Raw genomic sequence first — 19921 nt, 5'->3', positions numbered from 1 at the left:
TCAAGGTCATGTCTGTTCCTCTCATCAAGGTCATGTCTGTTCCTCTCATCAAGGTCATGTCTGTTCCTCTCATCAAGGTCATGTCTGTTCCCCTCATCAAGGTCATGTCTGTTCTTCTCATCAAGGTCATGTCTGTTCCTCTCATCAAGGTCATGTATGTTCCCCTCATCAAGGTCATGTCTGTTCCCCTCATCAAGGTCATGTCTGTTCCTCTCATCAAGGTCATGTCTGTTCCTCTCATCAAGGTCATGTCTGTTCCTCTCATCAAGGTCATGTCTGTTCCTCTCATCAAGGTCATGTCTGTTCCTCTCATCAAGGTCATGTCTGTTCCTCTCATCAAGGTCATGTCTGTTCCTCTCATCAAGGTCATGTCTGTTCCCTCATCAAGGTCATCTGTTCCTCTCATCAAGGTCATGTCTGTTCCCTCATCAAGGTCATGTCTGTTCCTCTCATCAAGGTCATGTCTGTTCCTCTCATCAAGGTCATGTCTGTTCCTCTCATCAAGGTCATGTATGTTCCCCTCATCAAGGTCATGTCTGTTCCTCTCATCAAGGTCATGTCTGTTCCTCTCATCAAGGTCATGTCTGTTCCTCTCATCAAGGTCATGTCTGTTCCCCTCATCAAGGTCATGTCTGTTCCTCTCATCAAGGTCATGTCTGTTCCTCTCAAGGTCATGTATGTTCCCTCATCAAGGTCATGTATGTTCCTCTCATCAAGGTCTGTTCCTCTCATCAAGGTCATGTCGTTCCTCTCATCAAGGTCATGTATGTTCCTCTCATCAAGGTCATGTATGTTCCCCTCATCAAGGTCATGTCTGTTCCTCTCATCAATGTCATGTATGTTCCTCTCATCAAGGTCATGTATGTTCCCCTCATCAAGGTCATGTCTGTTCCTCTCATCAAGGTCATGTATGTTCCTCTCATCAAGGTCATGTCTGTTCCTCTCATCAAGGTCATGTCTGTTCCTCTCATCAAGGTCATGTCTGTTCCCCTCATCAAGGTCATGTCTGTTCCTCTCATCAAGGTCATGTATGTTCCTCTCATCAAGGTCATGTATGTTCCTCTCATCAAGGTCATGTCTGTTCCTCTCATCAAGGTCATGTCTGTTCCTCTCATCAAGGTCATGTCTGTTCCCCTCATCTCCATCTCCTGCTAATGGTGACTCTGCTAATGGTGGCTGTGCTAACGGTGGCTGTGCTAACGGTGACTCTGCTAACGGTGACTCTGCTAACGGTGGCTGTGCTAATGGTGACTCTGCTAATGGTGACTCTGCTAACGGTGGCTGTGCTAATGGTGGCTGTGCTAACGGTGGCTGTGCTAACGGTGACCCTGCTAACGGTGACTCTGCTAACAGTGACTCTGCTAACGGTGACTCTGCCAACGGTGACTCTGCTAACGGTGACTCTGCTAACGGTGACTCTGCCAATGGTGATTCTGCTAACGGTGACTCTGCTAACGGTGGCTGTGCTAACGGTGACTCTGCTAACGGTGACTCTGCTAACGGTGACTGTGCTAACGGTGACTCTGCTAACGGTGACCCTGCTAACGGTGACTGTGCCGACGGTGACTGTGCTAACGGTGACTCTGCTAACGGTGACTCTGCTAACGGTAACCCTGCTCAAGGTGACCGTGCTAACGGTGACTGTGCTAATGGTGGCTGTGCTAATGGTGACCCTGCTAACGGTGGCTGTGCTAACGGTGACTCTGCTAACGGTGACTGTGCTAATGGTGACTCTGCTAACGGTGACCCTGCTAACGGTGACTGTGCCGACGGTGACCCTGCTAACGGTGACTGTGCCGACGGTGACTCTGCTAACGGTGACTCTGCTAACGGTGACTGTGCTAACGGTGACTGTGCTAACGGTGACCCTGCTAACGGTGACTGTGCCGACGGTGACTGTGCTAACGGTGACTCTGCTAACGGTGACTCTGCTAACGGTGACTCTGCTAACGGTAACCCTGCTAACGGTGACCGTGCTAACGGTGACTGTGCTAATGGTGGCTGTGCTAACGGGGACTCAACTAACGGGGACTCAACTAACGGTGACTCGGCTAACGGTGGCTGTGCTAATGGGGACTCGGCTAACGGTGGCTGTGCTAATGGGTACTCAACTAACGGGGACTCAGCTAACGGTGACTCGGCTAACGGTGGCTGTGCTAACGGGGACTCGGCTACCGGTGGCTGTGCTAATGGGGACTCGGCTAACGGTGACTGTGCTAACGGTGGCTGTGCTAACGGGGACTCGGCTAACGGTGACTGTGCTACCGGTGGCTGTGCTAACGGGGACTCGGCTAACGGTGACTGTGCTAACGGTGGCTGTGCTAATGGGGACTCGGCTAACGGGGACTCAGCTAGGGCTGCGTTCACTTTATTCATGGTGACTTTCTGCACAAAAAAATGTGGTGATACGTGAAGTCGGTTATCGATGACAGAGCCAAACAATGTCCCATGCTGCCTGTATGCTAAGCTAACCATCTCTTAGAATGGGGGGTGGGGCGCTACACGGCTCTCCTTTGGGTGCTGGTAGTGATCTCTAAGAGTCACCGGCATCGTCTTGACCCCCGGCTCTGCAGGAAGGGAGACAGCAGCCCACCGCATGGCTCCGCCCCCAGAGGACGGCTGACCGACATACCCCAAGAAGAGCATTCTCATGGCGCCGCCACCAAGCACGACATCATCTCAGGAGCTCTGTGAGTGAGAACGTGGCCATGCAGTCACCTCCTTCCCCTCTTCTCTTTTCTTTCTCCTGCTAAGGGAAAAAGAAAAGAAGAAGAAGAAGAAGAAGAAGTAGAAGAAGAAGAAGATGAAGAAGAAGAAGCGGGCGCCGCTCTGCAGACAGGATGCTACATACTGAGCAGCGAAGCCCTACCCCGGTCACCACGGCAACATGCCGCTCGACGCGTCACGGCCTGCTGGAGGCGGAGTCACATCCTCACAAGGAGGAGGGGCCTGGAGCCCGGCCTGTGAATACCAGGCAGCGATGTGCAGCATGTGGCAACACAGACACACGGGGCCGCGAGGCGTTCAGGGTCTTAACAGATTAGACTGAGCTGGAATGCAGCACCACACGCGTGTGTGTTGTCACACGCGTGTGGTGCATGCCCAGACTGGCTGTCTGGCCGACGCCCACATCGCCGCAGCCCGAGGCTGCAGGTGGGGGCGGGCATTACACCCATCACGCACCCGATGGGCCACGAGGGGAGTCACAGACCGCCGAACACTGGGGTCAGGCAGACACGCTCGATACCACATGTCAATCATGTTGTTGGTGTTGATGTTGATGTTGTTGTTGTTGAGCACAAAGCACAGAAGGCTTTAAGTCGACATGATTGTCACAGAACGACAAACACATGAAGAAAGAAATGAGTGTGTGTGTGTGTGTGTGACACGACCATGTCTACACAGAGTGTGTGTGTGTGTGACATGACCATGTCTACACAGAGTGTGTGTGTGTGTGACATGACCATGTCTACACAGAGTGTGTGTGTGTGACATGACCATGTCTACACAGAGTGTGTGTGTGTGTGACATGACCATGTCTACACAGAGTGTGTGTGTGTGACATGACCATGTCTACACAGAGTGTGTGTGTGTGTGACATGACCATGTCTACACAGAGTGTGTGTGTGTGTGTGACATGACCATGTCTACACAGAGTGTGTGTGTGTGACATGACCATGTCTACACAGAGTGTGTGTGTGTGACATGACCATGTCTACACAGAGTGTGTGTGTGTGTGTGTGACACGACCAGGTCTACACAGTGTGTGTGTGTGTGACATGACCATGTCTACACAGAGTGTGTGTGTGTGTGTGACATGACCATGTCTACACAGAGTGTGTGTGTGTGACATGACCATGTCTACACAGAGTGTGTGTGTGTGTGACATGACCATGTCTACACAGAGTGTGTGTGTGTGTGTGTGACACGACCAGGTCTACACAGTGTGTGTGTGTGTGACACGACCATGTCTACACAGAGTGTGTGTGTGTGTGTGACACGACCATGTCTACACAGAGTGTGTGTGTGTGTGACACGACCATGTCTACACAGAGTGTGTGTGTGTGACACGACCATGTCTACACAGAGTGTGTGTGTGTGTGACACGACCATGTCTACACAGAGTGTGTGTGTGTGTGTGACACGACCATGTCTACACAGAGTGTGTGTGTGTGTGACATGACCATGTCTACACAGAGTGTGTGTGTGTGACATGACCATGTCTACACAGAGTGTGTGTGTGTGTGACATGACCATGTCTACACAGAGTGTGTGTGTGTGTGACACGACCAGGTCTACACAGAGTGTGTGTATGTGTGACACGACCATGTCTACACAGAGTGTGTGTGTGTGTGTGTGACACGACCATGTCTACACAGAGTGTGTGTGTGTGACACGACCATGTCTACACAGAGTGTGTGTGTGTGTGACACGACCAGGTCTACAGACATGTGTGTGTGTAGCTGTGGGAGTGTGCCAGACAGCCGTGTTGACTTCATTAGTCTCCAGATAATCTCTCAGCATGTGGTGCATAACGGAGACACACACACACAAACACACACTCCCTCTCTCTCTCTCTCCCTCTCTCTCCCTCTCCCTCTCACTCTCTCTCTCTCCCTCTCCCCCTCTCTCTCTCTGTCACAAATTCCCCACCTTCCTAGTTAAATTCATCCTGCTTACACGTTTAATTAACTCTCCTGTCATCCTCACCTGATAGTCCCTCGTTCCCTTCACCTGGTCCTCACGCCCTTCTCACCTGCAGCCCCTCCCCTCATTAGTCCCTCATTACCTTCACCTGGTCCTCACGCCCTTCTCACCTGCAGCCCCTCCCCTCATTAGTCCCTCATTACCTTCACCTGGTCCTCACGCCCTTCTTACCTGCAGCCCCTCCCCTCGTTAGTCCCTCGTTCCCTTCACTTGGTCCTCACGCCCTCTCACCTGCAGCCCCTCCCCTCGTTAGTCCCTCATTCCCTTCACCTGGTCCTCACGCCCTTCTCACCTGCAGCCCCTCCCTCGTTAGTCCTCATTCCCTTCACCTGGTCCTCACGCCCTTCTGACCTGCAGCCCTCCCTCGTTAGTCCCTCATTCCCTTCACCTGGTCCTCACGCCCTTCTCACATGCAGCCCCTCCCCTCGTTAGTCCCTCATTCCCTTCACCTGGTCCTCACGCCCTTCTGACCTGCAGCCCCTCCCCTCGTTAGTCCCTCATTCCCTTCACCTGGTCCTCACGACCTCTCACCTGCAGCCCCTCCCCTCGTTAGTCCCTCATTCCCTTCACCTGGTCCTCACGCCCTCTCACCTGCAGCCCCTCCTCATTAGTCCCTCATTCCTTCACCTGGTCCTCACGCCCTCTCACCTGCAGCCCCTCGCCTCGTTAGTCCCTTCACCTGGTCCTCACGCCCTCTCACCTGCAGCCCCTCCCCTCGTTAGTCCCTCGTTCCCTTCACCTGGTCCTCACGCCCTTCTCACCTGCAGCCCCTCCCCTCGTTAGTCCCTCGTTCCCTTCACCTGGTCCTCACGCCCTTCTCACCTGCAGCCTCCCTCGTTAGTCCCTCATTCCCTTCACCTGGTCCTCACGCCTCTCACCTGCAGCCCCTCCCTCGTTAGTCCCTCATTCCCTTCACCTGGTCCTCACGCCCTTCTCACCTGCAGCCCCTCCCCTCATTACCTTCACCTGGTCCTCACGCCCTCTCACCTGCAGCCCCTCCCTCGTTAGTCCCTCATTCCCTTCACCTGGTCCTCACGCCCTTCTCACCTGCAGCCCCTCCCTCATTAGTCCCTCATTCCTTCACCTGGTCCTCACGCCCTTCTCACCTGCAGCCCCTCCCTCGTTAGTCCATCATTCCCTTCACCTGGTCCTCACGCCCTTCTCACCTGCAGCCCCCTCCCTCGTTAGTCCATCATTCCCTTCACCTGGTCCTCACGCCTTCTCACCTGCAGCCTCCCTCATTAGTACCTCACTCCCTTCAGCTGGGCCTCACGGCCGTCTCAACTGCAGCCCTTCCCGTTAGTTTCTCATTCCCTTCACCTGGTCCTCACGCCTTCTCCTGCAGCCCCTCCCTCGTTAGTCCCTCATTCCCTTCACCTGGTCCTCACGCCCTTCTCACCTGCAGCCCCTCCCTCGTTAGTCCCTCATTCCCTTCACCTGGTCCTCACGCCCTTCTCACCTGCAGCCCCTCCCTCGTTAGTCCCTCATTCCTTCACCTGGTCCTCACGCCCTTCTCACCTGCAGCCCCTCCCTCATTAGTCCCTCATTCCTTCACCTGGTCCTCACGCCCTTCTCACCTGCAGCCCCTCCCTCGTTAGTCCCTCATTCCCTTCACCTGGTCCTCACGCCTCCTCACCTGCAGCCCCTCCCTCATTAGTCCCACATTCCTTCACCTGGTCCTCAGCCTCTCACCTGCAGCCCTCCCTCGTTAGTCCCGTTCCCTTCACCTGGTCCTCACGCCCTCTCACCTGCAGCCCCTCCTCGTTAGTCCCTCATTCCTTCACCTGGTCCTCACGCCCTCTCACCTGCAGCCCCTCCCCTCATTAGTCCCACATTCCCTTCACCTAGTCCTCACGCCCTTCTCACCTGCCGCCCCTCCCTCATTAGTCCCTCATTCCCTTCACCTGGTCCTCACGCCCTTCTCACCTGCAGCCCCTCCCCTCCTTAGTCCCACATTCCCTTCACCTGGTCCTCACGCCCTTCTCACCTGCAGCCCCTCCCCTCATTAGTCCCTCATTCCCTTCACCTGGTCCTCACGCCCTCTCACCTGCAGCCCCTCCCCTCATTAGTCCCTCATTCCCTTCACCTGGTCCTCACGCCCTCCTCACCTGCAGCCCCTCCCCTCATTAGTCCCACATTCCCTTCACCTGGTCCTCACGCCCTTCTCACCTGCAGCCCCTCCCCTCATTAGTCCCACATTCCCTTCACCTGGTCCTCACGCCCTCTCACCTGCAGCCCCTCCCCTCGTTAGTCCCTCGTTCCCTTCACCTGGTCCTCACGCCCTCTCACCTGCAGCCCCTCCCCTCGTTAGTCCCTCATTCCCTTCACCTGGTCCTCACGCCCTCTCACCTGCAGTCCCTCCGCACGTTAGTCCCTCGTTCCCTTCGCCTGGTCCTCACACTCACTCACCTGCAGCCGCTCCACTCGTTAGTCCCTCATTCCCTTCACCTGGTCCTCACGCCTCTCACCTGCAGCCCCTCCCTCGTTAGTCCTCATTCCCTTCACCTGGTCCTCACGCCTCACCTGCAGCCTCCCTCGTTAGTCCCTCATTCCCTTCACCTGGTCCTCACGCCCTCTCACCTGCCGACCCTCGCCTCCTTAGTCCTCATTCCCTTCACCTGGTCCTCACGCCCTCTCACCTGCAGCCCTCCCTCGTTAGTCCCTCATTCCTTCACCTGGTCCTCACGCCCTTCTCACCTGCAGCCCCTCCTCGTTAGTCCCTCATTCCCTTCACCTGGTCCTCACGCCCTCTCACCTGCAGCCCCTCCCCTCGTTAGTCCTCATTCTTCACCTGGTCCTCACGCCTCTCACCTGCAGCCCCTCCCTCGTTAGTCCTCATTCCCTTCACCTGGTCCTCACGCCCTTCTGACCTGCAGCCCCTCCCTCGTTAGTCCCTCATTCCCTTCACCTGGTCCTCACGCCTCTCACCTGCAGCCCCTCCCTCATTAGTCCCTCATTCCCTTCACCTGGTCCTCACGCCTCTCACCTGCAGCCCCTCCCTCGTTAGTCCCACATTCCCTTCACCTGGTCCTCACGCCCTCTCACCTGCAGCCCCTCCCTCGTTAGTCCCTCGTTCCCTTCACCTGGTCCTCACGCCTCTCACCTGCAGCCCCTCCCTCGTTAGTCCCTCATTCCCTTCACCTGGTCCTCACGCCCTTCTCACCTGCACTGCCCCCCCGCCATAGTCTCTCATTCCCTTCACCTGGTCCTCACGCCCTCTCACCTGCAGCCCCTCCCCTCGTTAGTCCCTCATTCCCTTCACCTGGTCCTCACGCCCTCTCACCTGCAGCCCCTCCCTCGTTAGTCCCTCGTTCCCTTCACCTGGTCCTCCACGCCTCTCACCTGCAGCCCCTCCCTCGTTAGTCCCTCATTCCCTTCACCTGGTCCTCACGCCCTCTCACCTGCAGCCCCTCCTCTCGTTAGTCCCTCATTCCCTTCACCTGGTCCTCACGCCCTTCTCACCTGCAGCCCTCCCTCGTTAGTCCCTCATTCCCTTCACCTGGTCCTCACGCCCTTCTCACCTGCAGCCCTCCCTCGTTAGTCCCTCATTCCCTTCACCTGGTCCTCACGACCTTCTCACCTGCAGCCCTCCCTCATTAGTCCCTCATTCCCTTCACCTGGTCCTCACGCCCTCTCACCTGCAGCCCCTCCCTCGTTAGTCCCTCATTCACTTCACCTGGTCCTCACGCCCTTCTCACCTGCAGCTCCTCCCCTCGTTAATCCCTCATTCCCTTCACCTGGTCCTCACGCCCTCTCACCTGCAGCCCCTCCCCTCGCTAGTCCGTCATTCCCTTCACCTGGTCCTCACGCCCTTCTCACCTGCCTCCCCTCCCCTCATTAGTCCCTCATTCCCTTCACCTGGTCCTCACGCCCTTCTCACCTGCAGCCCCTCCCGTTAGTCCCTTATTCCCTTCACCTGGTCCTCACGCCCTCACCTGCAGCCCCTCCCTCGTTAGTCCCACATTCCCTTCACCTGGTCCTCACGCCCTCTCACCTGCAGCCCCTGGCCTCATTAGTCCCACATTCCCTTCACCTGGTCCTCACGCCCTTCTCACCTGCAGCCCCTCCCTCATTAGTCCCACATTCCCTTCACCTGGTCCTCACGCCCTCACCTGCAGCCCCTCCCTCGTTAGTCCCACATTCCTTCACCTGGTCCTCACGCCCTTCTCACCTGCAGCCCCTCCCTCGTTAGTCCTCATTCCCTTCACCTGGTCCTCACGCCCTCTCACCTGCAGCCCCTCCCTCATTAGTCCCATTCCCTTCACCTGGTCCTCACGCCTTCTCACCTGCAGCCCCTCCCTCGTTAGTCCCTCATTCCCTTCACCTGGTCCTCACGCCTCTCACCTGCAGCCCCTCCTCGTTAGTCCCTCATTCCCTTCACCTGGTCCTCACGCCCTCTCACCTGCAGCCCCTCCCTCGTTAGTCCTCATTCCTTCACCTGGTCCTCACGCCCTCTCACCTGCAGCCCTCCCTCGTTAGTCCTCATTCCTTCACCTGGTCCTCACGCCTCTCACCTGCAGCCCCTCCCTCGTTAGTCCCTCATTCCTTCACCTGGTCCTCACGCCCTCTCACCTGCAGCCTCCCTCGTTAGTCCCTCATTCCCTTCACCTGGTCCTCACGCCTCTCACCTGCAGCCCCTCCCCGTTAGTCCCTCATTCCCTTCACCTGGTCCTCACGCCCTCTCACCTGCAGCCCCTCCCTCGTTAGTCCCTCATTCCCTTCACCTGGTCCTCACGCCCTCTCACCTGCAGCCCCTCCCTCATTAGTCCCTCATTCCTTCACCTGGTCCTCACGCCCTCTCACCTGCCAGCCCCTCCCTCGTTAGTCCCTCATTCCCTTCACCTGGTCCTCACGCCCTTCTCACCCGCATCCCCTCCCTCGTTAGTCCCTCATTCCCTTCACCTGGTCCTCACGCCCTCACCTGCAGCCCTCCCTCGTTAGTCCCTCATTCCTTCACCTGGTCCTCACGCCTCTCACCTGCAGCCCCTCCCTCGTTAGTCCCTCATTCCCTTCACCTGGTCCTCACGCCCTCTCACCTGCAGCCCCTCCCCTCGTTAGTCCCTCATTCCCTTCACCTGGTCCTCACGCCCTCTCACCTGCAGCCCCTCCCCTCGTTAGTCCCTCATTCCCTTCACCTGGTCCTCACGCCCTTCTCACCTGCAGCCCCTCCCCTCGTTAGTACCTCATTCCCTTCACCTGGTCCTCACGCCCTTCTCACCTGCAGCCCTCCCTCATTAGTCCCTCATTCCCTTCACCTGGTCCTCACGCCCTTCTCACCTGCAGCCCATCACCTCATTAGTCCCTCATTCCCTTCACCTGGTCCTCACGCCCTCTCACCTGCAGCCCCTCCCCTCGTTAGTACCTCATTCCCTTCACCTGGTCCTCACGCCCTTCTCACCTGCAGCCCCTCCCCTCGTTAGTCCCTCATTCCCTTCACCTGGTCCTCACGCCCTTCTCCCTGCAGCCCCTCCCCTCGTTAGTCCCTCATTCCCTTCACCTGGTCCTCACGCCCTCCTCATCTGCAGCCCCTCCCCTCATTAGTCCCACATTCCCTTCACCTGGTCCTCACGCCCTCTCACCTGCAGCCCCTCCCCTCGTTAGTCCCTCATTCCCTTCACCTGGTCCTCACGCCCTCCTCACCTGCAGCCCCTCCCCTCATTAGTCCCACATTCCCTTCACCTGGTCCTCACGCCCTCTCACCTGCAGCCCCTCCCCTCGTTAGTCCCTCGTTCCCTTCACCTGGTCCTCACGCCCTCTCACCTGCAGCCCCTCCCCTCATTAGTCCCTCATTCCCTTCACCTGGTCCTCACGCCCTCTCACCTGCAGCCCCTCCCCTTGTTAGTCCCTCATTCCCTTCACTTGGTCCTCACGCCCTCCTCACCTGCAGCCCCTCCCCTCATTAGTCCCACATTCCCTTCACCTGGTCCTCACGCCCTCTCACCTGCAGCCCCTCCCCTCGTTAGTCCCTCGTTCCCTTCACCTGGTCCTCACGCCTCTCACCTGCAGCCCCTCCCTCGTTAGTCCTCATTCCCTTCACCTGGTCCTCACGCCTCTCACCTGCAGCCCTCCCTTGTTAGTCCCTCATTCCCTTCACCTGGTCCTCACGCCCCTCACCTGCAGCCCTCCCTCATTAGTCCCTCATTCCCTTCACCTGGTCCTCACGGCCTTCTCACCTGCAGCCCCTCCCTCATTAGTCCTCATTCCCTTCACCTGGTCCTCACGCCCTCTCACCTGCAGCCCCTCCCTCGTTAGTCCTCATTCCCTTCACCTGGTCCTCACGCCCTCTCACCTGCAGCCTCCCTCATTAGTCCCACATTCCTTCACCTGGTCCTCACGCCCTCTCACCTGCAGCCCCTCCCTCGTTAGTCCCTCATTCCCTTCACCTGGTCCTCACGCCTTCTCACCTGCAGGCCCTCCCCTCGCTAGGCCCACATTCCCTTCTCCTAGTCCTCACGCCTTCTCACCTGCAGCCCTCCCTCATTAGTCCCACATTCCTTCACCTGGTCCTCACGCCCTTCTCACCTGCAGCCCCTCCTCATTAGTCCCACATTCCCTTCACCTGGTCCTCACGCCCTTCTCACCTGCAGCCCTCCCTCGTTAGTCCCTCATTCCTTTACCTGGTCCTCACGCCCTTCACCTGCAGCCCCTCCCTCATTAGTCCCTCATTCCCTTCACCTGGTCCTCACGCCTCTCACCTGCAGACCCTCCTCATTAGTCCCACATTCCCTTCACCTGGTCCTCACGCCCTCTCACCTGCAGCCCCTCCCCTCATTAGTCCCTCATTCCCTTCACCTGGTCCTCACGCCCTCTCACCTGCAGCCCATCCCCTCGTTAGTCCCTCATTCCCTTCACCTGGTCCTCACGCCCTCTCACCTGCAGCCCCTCCCCTCGTTAGTCCCTCATTCCCTTCACCTGGTCCTCACGCCCTTCTCACCTGCAGCCCTCCCTCATTAGTCCCTCATTCCCTTCACCTGGTCCTCACGCCCTTCTCACCTGCAGCCCCTCACCTCATTAGTCCCTCATTCCCTTCACCTGGTCCTCACGCCCTGCTCACCTGCAGCCCATCACCTCATTAGTCCCTCATTCCCTTCACCTGGTCCTCACGCCCTTCTCACCTGCAGCCCCTCCCTCGTTAGTACCTCATTCTCTTCCCCTGGTCCTCACACCTTCTCACCTGCAGCCCCTCCCTCGTTAGTCCCTCATTCCTTCACCTGGTCCTCACACCCTCTCACCTGCAGCCCCTCCCCTCATTAGTCCCTCATTCCCTTCACCTGGTCCTCACGCCCTTCTCCTGCAGCCCCTCCCTCGTTAGTCCCTCATTCCCTTCACCTGGTCCTCACGCCCTTCTCACCTGCAGCCCCTCCCCTCGTTAGTCCCTCATTCCCTTCACCTGGTCCTCACGCCTTCTCACCTGCAGCCCTCCCTCGTTAGTCCCTCATTCCCTTCACCTGGTCCTCACGCCTTCTCACCTGCAGCCCCTCCCCGCATTAGTCCCTCATTACCTTCACCTGGCCCTCACGCCCTTCTCACCTGCAGCCCATCCCCTCATTAGTCCCTCACTATTTAGCTCCCTCACTTCCACTTGTCCTCTGCCAGATTGTCTTGTGTGTCACCGCCAAACCTTCCAGCGTTATTAGAGTTTCTTCCGGACCTGCCTGTTACGACCCTGTTTGCCTGTTAACCCGACTCAAGATTTTGCCTGCCCCTTTTTTGGATTTGTTGCCCTGTTGGACTGACTACCTGGTTTTGACCCTGCCTGAAACATACAGTAAACTGCCTCCTCCTGCATTCCTGTGTTTGTCGTGCTTTTGGGTTCCAGTACCTGTAACCCTTACACTCCCTCCCTCTCTCTCCCTCTCTCTCCCTCTCTCTCTTCACTCTTCAATGCCTCGTCCAGGCGGTGAGTGGGCGAGAGAGTCGTCTCTCAGCAGGTGTCCTCTTATCTCTTAATAGCTAACCGGTGGGAGTGTGTGTCTGTGTGAGTGTGTGCAGGGGGTAAGTGAGCATAAGAGCGGCTCATTACAATGAAGGGCATCAGCTAGGTAAATACATAAAGGATGTGACGCACACACACACACACAAATACACACACACACAGCTGTGACTCACTCAGTCCTCTTTGATGAAAACATCACATGCATCCTTGTGTACACAAATACCTCTTAAAGGGCCAGCTTCCAAAATTGATGTTTGAGGATTACCCCCCCCCCCCCCCCTATGGACGGACAGCGACCAGACAGCAAGCTCCGCCTCCAACGCATCCCCAGCCTCTTTGAGTGGCTCTGAGTTATGATGCCAAGCTTCACTTGCTGCACACGCATGCACACACACACACACACACACACACAGACACACACACGTCCTGCTCTTGTCAATGTGTACTGGTGTCTATTTGTTGTCCAATCAGAACTCCAGGTTGACTTCATAAAGACTTCATAAAATCTTTATAAAGTCTTCATGAAGACTTTATGAAGACTTTATGAAGTCTTCATAGCGGCGTCTGCAGCTCTGGTCCTGATGGAGCGCTGAGCGTCACGCAGCACAAACAACCTGGAGTTCTGATTGGACAACAGACCAGAACACACTGACAAGTGCAGGACGTGTGTCTGTGTGTCTGTGTGTGTGTCTGTGTGCGTACACAAACACACACAGACACACACAGAGCTCAGGAACAATCAAACTAAATGTTCTATTCTCATCTTTTGCATCAGTCATTCCTTCCTTCCTTTCCTTCCTCAGTTCCTCTAACTCAGAGCGCTCATCCATCCCATAATGTCTACCGAGTGGTCCTTACCTTGCCCAGCGGCTTGGTGCTGCTCTCCCAGCTCCTCTTGTCCAGCAAAGGGGGCACCTGGTAGACGTCCTGCCCCGGGCCCCCATGAGGGGGCACCTGGTAGACGTCCTGCCCCGGGCCCCCATGAGGGGGCACCTGGTAGACCTCCTCCCCCGGGCCCCCATGAGGGGGCACCTGGTAGACCTCCTGCCCCGGGCCCCCATGAGGGGGCACCTGGTAGACCTCCTCCCCCGGGCCCCCATGAGGGGGCACCTGGTAGACGTCCTGCCCTGGGCCCCCATGAGGGGGCACCTGGTAGATGTCCTGGTACTGTCTCTGGGCCCGGAGCGGGGCCTTGCTGGGGGGCCCTTGAGGGAGTCCTCCTGGCCCCGAGGGGATCTGGTACAGACTCTGAGGCCCTGGCTGGGGCCCGTGGGAGGGGGGCATCATGTAGATGGAGGCGGGGCTTGGGGCGCCGTAGGCCGGGCGCATCGCGCTGTACTGCGTCCGGTTGAGCGGCTTGGCGGGAAACCCCGAGCAGGAAGGAGCGCCGGCGCTCGGAGGGGGGAGGGGCCTCTGGGAGGAGGGGCAGGAGGCGGCCGGCTCCGAGGGCGTGGCCTGCTGCCGGCCGTCGTACATGCCCGCCAGGATCTTGAGGCGGTTGCCGGGGACGATGCCCTGGCGCCCGTGGAGCGAGCACAGCCACCAGCCGTCCAATCCCTGCGCGTCTCGCTCCAGCACCGTCATGATGTCGCCTTTACGGAACGACAGCTCGTCAGACGACTCGGCCACGTTGTCGTACAGCGCCTTGGCCAGCACGTTCTGGAGGGACAGCACATCTAGTATTACAGATCTATAGACGCACTGAGCACATCTAGTATTCCAGATCTATAGACGCACTGAGCACATCTAGTATTACAGATCTATAGACGCACTGAGCACATCTAGTATTACAGATCTATAGACGCACTGAGCACATCTAGTATTACAGATCTATAGACGCACTGAGCACATCTAGTATTATAGATCTATAGACGCACTGAGCACATCTAGTATTACTGATCTATAGACGCACTGAGCACATCTAGTATTACAGATCTATAGACGCACTGAGCACATCTAGTATTATAGATCTATAGACGCACTGAGCACATCTAGTATTATAGATCTATAGACGCACTGAGCACATCTAGTATTATAGATCTATAGACGCACTGAGCACATCTAGTATTACAGATCTATAGACGCACTGAGCACATCTAGTATTATAGATCTATAGACGCACTGAGCACATCTAGTATTACAGATCTATAGACGCACTGAGCACATCTAGTATTACAGATCTATAGACGCACTGAGCACATCTAGTACTTCAGATCTATAGACGCACTGAGCACATCTAGTATTATAGATCTATAGACGCACTGAGCACATCTAGTATTACAGATCTATAGACGCACTGAGCACATCTAGTATTACAGATCTATAGACGCACTGAACACATCTAGTATTACAGATCTATAGATGCACTGAGCACATCTAGTATTACAGATCTATAGACGCACTGAACACATCTAGTATTACAGATCTATAGACGCACTGAGCACATCTAGTATTACAGATCTATAGACGCACTGAGCACATCTAGTATTACAGATCTATAGACGCACTGAGCACATCTAGTACTTCAGATCTATAGACGCACTGAGCACATCTAGTATTATAGATCTATAGACGCACTGAACACATCTAGTATTACAGATCTATAGATGCACTGAGCACATCTAGTATTACAGATCTATAGACGCACTGAACACATCTAGTATTACAGATCCATAGACGCACTGAACACATCTAGTATTACAGATCTATAGACGCACTGAGCACATCTAGTATTACAGATCTATAGACGCACTGAGCACATCTAGTATTACAGATCTATAGACGCACTGAACACATCTAGTATTATAGATCTATAGACGCACTGAGCACATCTAGTATTATAGATCTATAGACGTACTGAACACATCTATTACTATAGATCTATTGACATACTATATCTATCTATATATACACACATGTATATATATACATGTGTGTATATATATATATATACAGGTATATATATATATATATGTAAAAATATACATATATATATATGTGTATATATATATGTGTATATATATATACACATATATATATATATGTGTATATATATATGTATATATATATGTATATATATATATGTGTATATATATATATATGCACAGGTATATATATATGTATATATATATGTATATATGTATCCATATATATATATATATATGTATATATATATGTGTATATATATATGTGTATATATGTATATACATGTGTATATATATATATATATATATATATATACATGTATAAGTACATTGGGAAAGGTTGTGGACACAAAGATGGCATTAGGAGTCAGTGTCTCACATGTTCTGTATCTCTGCTCCTCTGGCTTTATACCACACACACACACACACACACACACAAGTCTTTTTCCCAGCGTTCCAGAGAAACAGGAAGTGCATCAGTGAGGATGATTCACGCAGCCTGCTGATTGGACGACGGGTTCTCATGCTCTCTCTATTTCTGTCCGGGGCGAGAACAGATGACCACGTGGCCCGACTCTCGGGACGAATCCCGAGAGTCGGGCCACGGAGAGGAGACGTCACCACGACGACCGTCGCCGGGGACGACCGCCCAGACGGGGAGAAAGAGGACGAAGACGAAGGGCTGACACTGATGAAGAGCAGAGGCCTGGACGTCTGATGACCTCCACACAGAGATGCCCCTTCATCACGCTCTGAGGGGCGAGGTCAGCGGGAGGCGGCTCCGCCTTCCTCTACGTATCCATAACAACCAGCTGGCAGCGTGACTCGGCTCTCCTATTGGAGGAACGCTCCTGTGACGTCACTGAGTGAACCAGCAGCCTCCAGCATGATGTCATCACTTAGTACGTCATGGTCATTTAGAGTCAGGCCATAGAGCAGGGGACGCTTTAGGGGCGGGGCTACTGTGATTGACAGGTTGCTACTAAGTCCAAATATGGTCACTTCCCTTCAGTTATATTTTATTTCTATTTATTTACTTCTCTTTTGCAAAAAGACAAGATGGCGACGGCCAAATGGTCAAACTCAGGGCTTCAGAGCAGCAGCCCAAAAGCCACCATGACGGCGTCACCATGGCGACGCCCACTGCTCATAGACGGTGAGGCAGTAAAGGATTGACTGGATTTCATGTATCGCACTGCACAAAACATGTTGAGAAGATCTGGTCAGAACACGATGAGGAAGAGGTCAGCTGAGATGACATCATCAGGTTAATAAAGGTCAGCTGAGATGACATCATCAGGTTAATAAAGGTCAGCTCTTTGAGATGACATCATCAAGTTAATAAAGGTCAGCCTCTACAACGTCAACACCGACCAGGAAACCTCCACCGAGACCGACCCTCCCTCTACGATGATGACCTCATACGATGACGTCACACCTCCCAGGTCATACGATGACGTCACACCTCCCAGGTCATACGATGACGTCACTTTATTACCATCAAACTGCTGAAGGGAGAGAGAGAGGCAGAGAGGTCCAGTGAGGAGGAAGTAACAGGAACAGCTGGTGGAGCGAGCTCAAGATGGACATGTGAGTGTGTGTGTGTGTGAGAGTGAGTGTGAGTGTGTGTGTGAGAGTGAGTGTGAGAGTGAGTGTGTGTGTGAGAGTGAGTGTGTGTGTGAGTGTGTGAGAGTGAGGTGTGAGGAGGTGGAGTGTGTGAGTGAGTGTGGTGTGGAGTGTGTGTGTGAGTGTGAGTGTGAGTGTGTTGAGAGTGAGAGTGAGTGTGTGAGAGTGAGGTGTGTGAGTGTGTGGAGGTGTGTGTGTGTGTGAGTGATGTGAGTGTGTGTGTGTGAGAGTGAGTGAGTGGTGAGTGTGTGTGTGTGTGTGAGTGAGTGGTGGTGGTGAGTGTGAGTGTGTGAGTGAGTGAGGAGTGTGTGTGTGTGTGAGTGTGGTGTGTGGTGAGTGTGTGTGTGTGAGTGTGTGAGAGTGAGAGTGTGTGTGTGTGTGTGTGAGTGAGTGTGAGTGTGTGTGTGAGTGAGTGTGAGTGTGAGTGTGTGTGTGAGTGTGTGAGTGTGAGTGAGTGAGTGTGAGTGTGTGAGTGAGAGTGAGTGTGTGTGAGAGTGAGTGTGAGGTGTGAGGTGTGTGTGTGAGTGTGTGTGTGTGGTGAGTGGTGTGTGTGTGTGAGGTGTGGTGAGTGTGTGTGTGTGTGTGAGAGGTGGTGTGTGTGTGTGTGTGTGTGTGAGTGTGTGTGAGTGTGAGTGTGTGGTGAGTGAGGTGTGTGTGAGTGTGAGAGGTGTGAGTGGTGTGTGTGTGTGAGTGTGTGAGTGGAGTGAGTGTGTGAGTGTGTGTGTGTGAGGTGTGTGGTGTGTGGAGTGTGTGTGTGAGTGAGTGTGTGAGTGAGAGTGAGTGGTGTGTGAGTGTGTGTGTGTGTGAGTGTGTGAGGAGTGAGTGTGTGTGTGTGTGTGAGTGAGTGTGAGTGGTGTGTGAGGTGAGTGAGGAGTGTGTGAGTGAGTGTGTGAGTGTGTGAGTGTGTGTGTGTGTGAGTGTGTGAGTGAGTGTGTGTGTGTGTGTGAGTGAGTGAGTGAGTGTGTGAGTGTGTGTGTGAGTGAGTGTGAGTGGTGAGGAGTGTGTGAGTGTGTGGGTGTGGTGTGGAGTGTGTGGGAGAGTGAGTGGTGTGGTGAGTGTGTGTGTGTGTGTGAGAGTGTGAGTGGTGTGAGTGTGAGTGTGAGGTGAGTGAGGTGTGTGTGTGTGAGTGAGTGGTGGTGTGTGTGTGTGAGTGTGAGGAGGTGAGTGTGAGAGTGAGTGAGTGTGAGAGTGAGTGAGAGTGAGTGTGTGGTGTGTGAGTGGTGGTGTGAGTGGTGTGAGTGAGTGTGTGTGTGAGTGAGTGAGGGTGTGAGTGTGTGAGTGAGTGGGTGTGTGAGTGAGTGAGGGTGAGTGTGTGAGTGTGTGTGAGAGTGAGTGAGTGTGTGTGTGTGTGAGTGAGTGAGTGTGTGTGTGTGTGTGAGTGTGTGTGTGTGTGTGAGTGTGTGTGCGTGGGTGAGTGTGAGTGTGTGTGGGTGAGTGTGTGTGGGTGAGTGTGTGTGTGAGTGTGTGTGTGTGAGTGTGTGAGAGTGAGTGTGTGAGTGTGTGAGTGAGTGAGTGTGTGTGTGAGTGAGTGAGTGTGAGTGTGTGAGTGAGAGTGAGTGTGAGTGTGTGTGTGTGTGTGTGAGAGTGAGTGAGAGTGAGTGTGAGTGGGTGAGTGTGTGTGTGAGTGTGTGAGAGTGAGTGTGTGTGTGAGTGTGGTGTGAGGTGAGAGTGAGTGTGAGTGAGTGTGTGTGTGTGTGTGAGAGTGAGTGAGAGTGAGTGTGTGTGTGAGTGTGAGAGTGAGTGAGTGTGAGTGTGTGAGTGAGAGTGAGTGTGAGTGTGTGTGTGTGTGTGAGTGAGTGTGAGAGTGAGTGAGAGTGAGTGTGTGAGTGTGTGTGTGAGTGTGTGAGTGTGTGAGAGTGAGTGAGTGTGAGTGTGTGAGAGTGAGTGTGTGTGTGTGTGAGTGAGTGTGAGTGTGTGTGAGGTGGTGAGTGAGTGAGTGTGAGTGTGTGAGTGAGAGTGAGTGTGAGTGGGTGTGTGTGAGTGTGTGTGTGTGTGTGTGTGAAGGTGTGTGAAGTTGTGTGTGTGTGTGTGAAGGTGTGTGTGTGTGTGTGTGTGTGTGAAGGTGTGTGAAGTTGTGTGTGAGTGTGTGAAGGTGTGTGTGTGTGAGTGTGTGTGTTTTATTGTTGCGGGTGATTTAAATCACTCAAACCTGCAGACGGTACTCCCAAAATTCCACCAGCATTTCTTCTGCCATACCAGAGGAAACAAAACTCTTGACCATGTTTACACTAACATGACTGCTGCCTACACAGCGACCGCCCTTCCCCATCTTGGACAGTCGGACCATCTTTCTGTGTTCCTCAAACCCAAATATGTTCCTCTCATCAACCGGGTTAGACCAACTGTGAGGACCATCAAGGTGTGGCCAGCGGGGACAGACTCAACACTCCAGGAAACGTTTCTACACACAGACTGGTGTAGGTTTGCCTCTCAAGCCACCTGTGGCTCACAGATTGATATTGACCGCTATGCTTCCTCTGTCTTAAACTACGTTACCACCACCATTGACGGCGTCACTACAGAGAAGCAGATCACCACGTACCCCAACCAGAAGCCCTGGATGAACAGGTGGTTCTGCCGGAAGGCCATTACATTGCTCTTCAGGATGGGGATGCACAGGCCCAGCACATCCAGAGCAAACCTGAGAAGGCATCATAAAAAAGGCCAAACACGTTTTCGATAGAGAATCACTGACAACACTGACCCCAGGCCAGGGCATCCAGGCCAG

At 54.4% G+C, this 19921-nt stretch overlaps 1 protein-coding gene across 3 annotated transcripts in view; it reads right to left on the bottom strand.

Moving 5' to 3' along the window:
- The window catches only part of bcar1 (BCAR1 scaffold protein, Cas family member), a 90223-nt gene that overhangs the window by 26339 nt on the left and 43963 nt on the right, over positions 1-19921 (bottom strand). For all 3 annotated transcript variants that reach the window (XM_056416121.1, XM_056416120.1, XM_056416122.1), the window contains exon 2: positions 13502-14302. In XM_056416121.1, coding sequence (XP_056272096.1) covers positions 13502-14302 — 801 coding nt within the window. The remainder of the gene's footprint in view (positions 1-13501; positions 14303-19921) is intronic.

Source organism: Pseudoliparis swirei, chromosome 6, assembly GCF_029220125.1.
Source record: "Pseudoliparis swirei isolate HS2019 ecotype Mariana Trench chromosome 6, NWPU_hadal_v1, whole genome shotgun sequence".
Taxonomy (NCBI): domain Eukaryota; kingdom Metazoa; phylum Chordata; class Actinopteri; order Perciformes; family Liparidae; genus Pseudoliparis; species Pseudoliparis swirei.
Note: the sequence above shows the minus strand (reverse complement) of the source record. Positions and strands in the feature narration are given on the sequence as shown.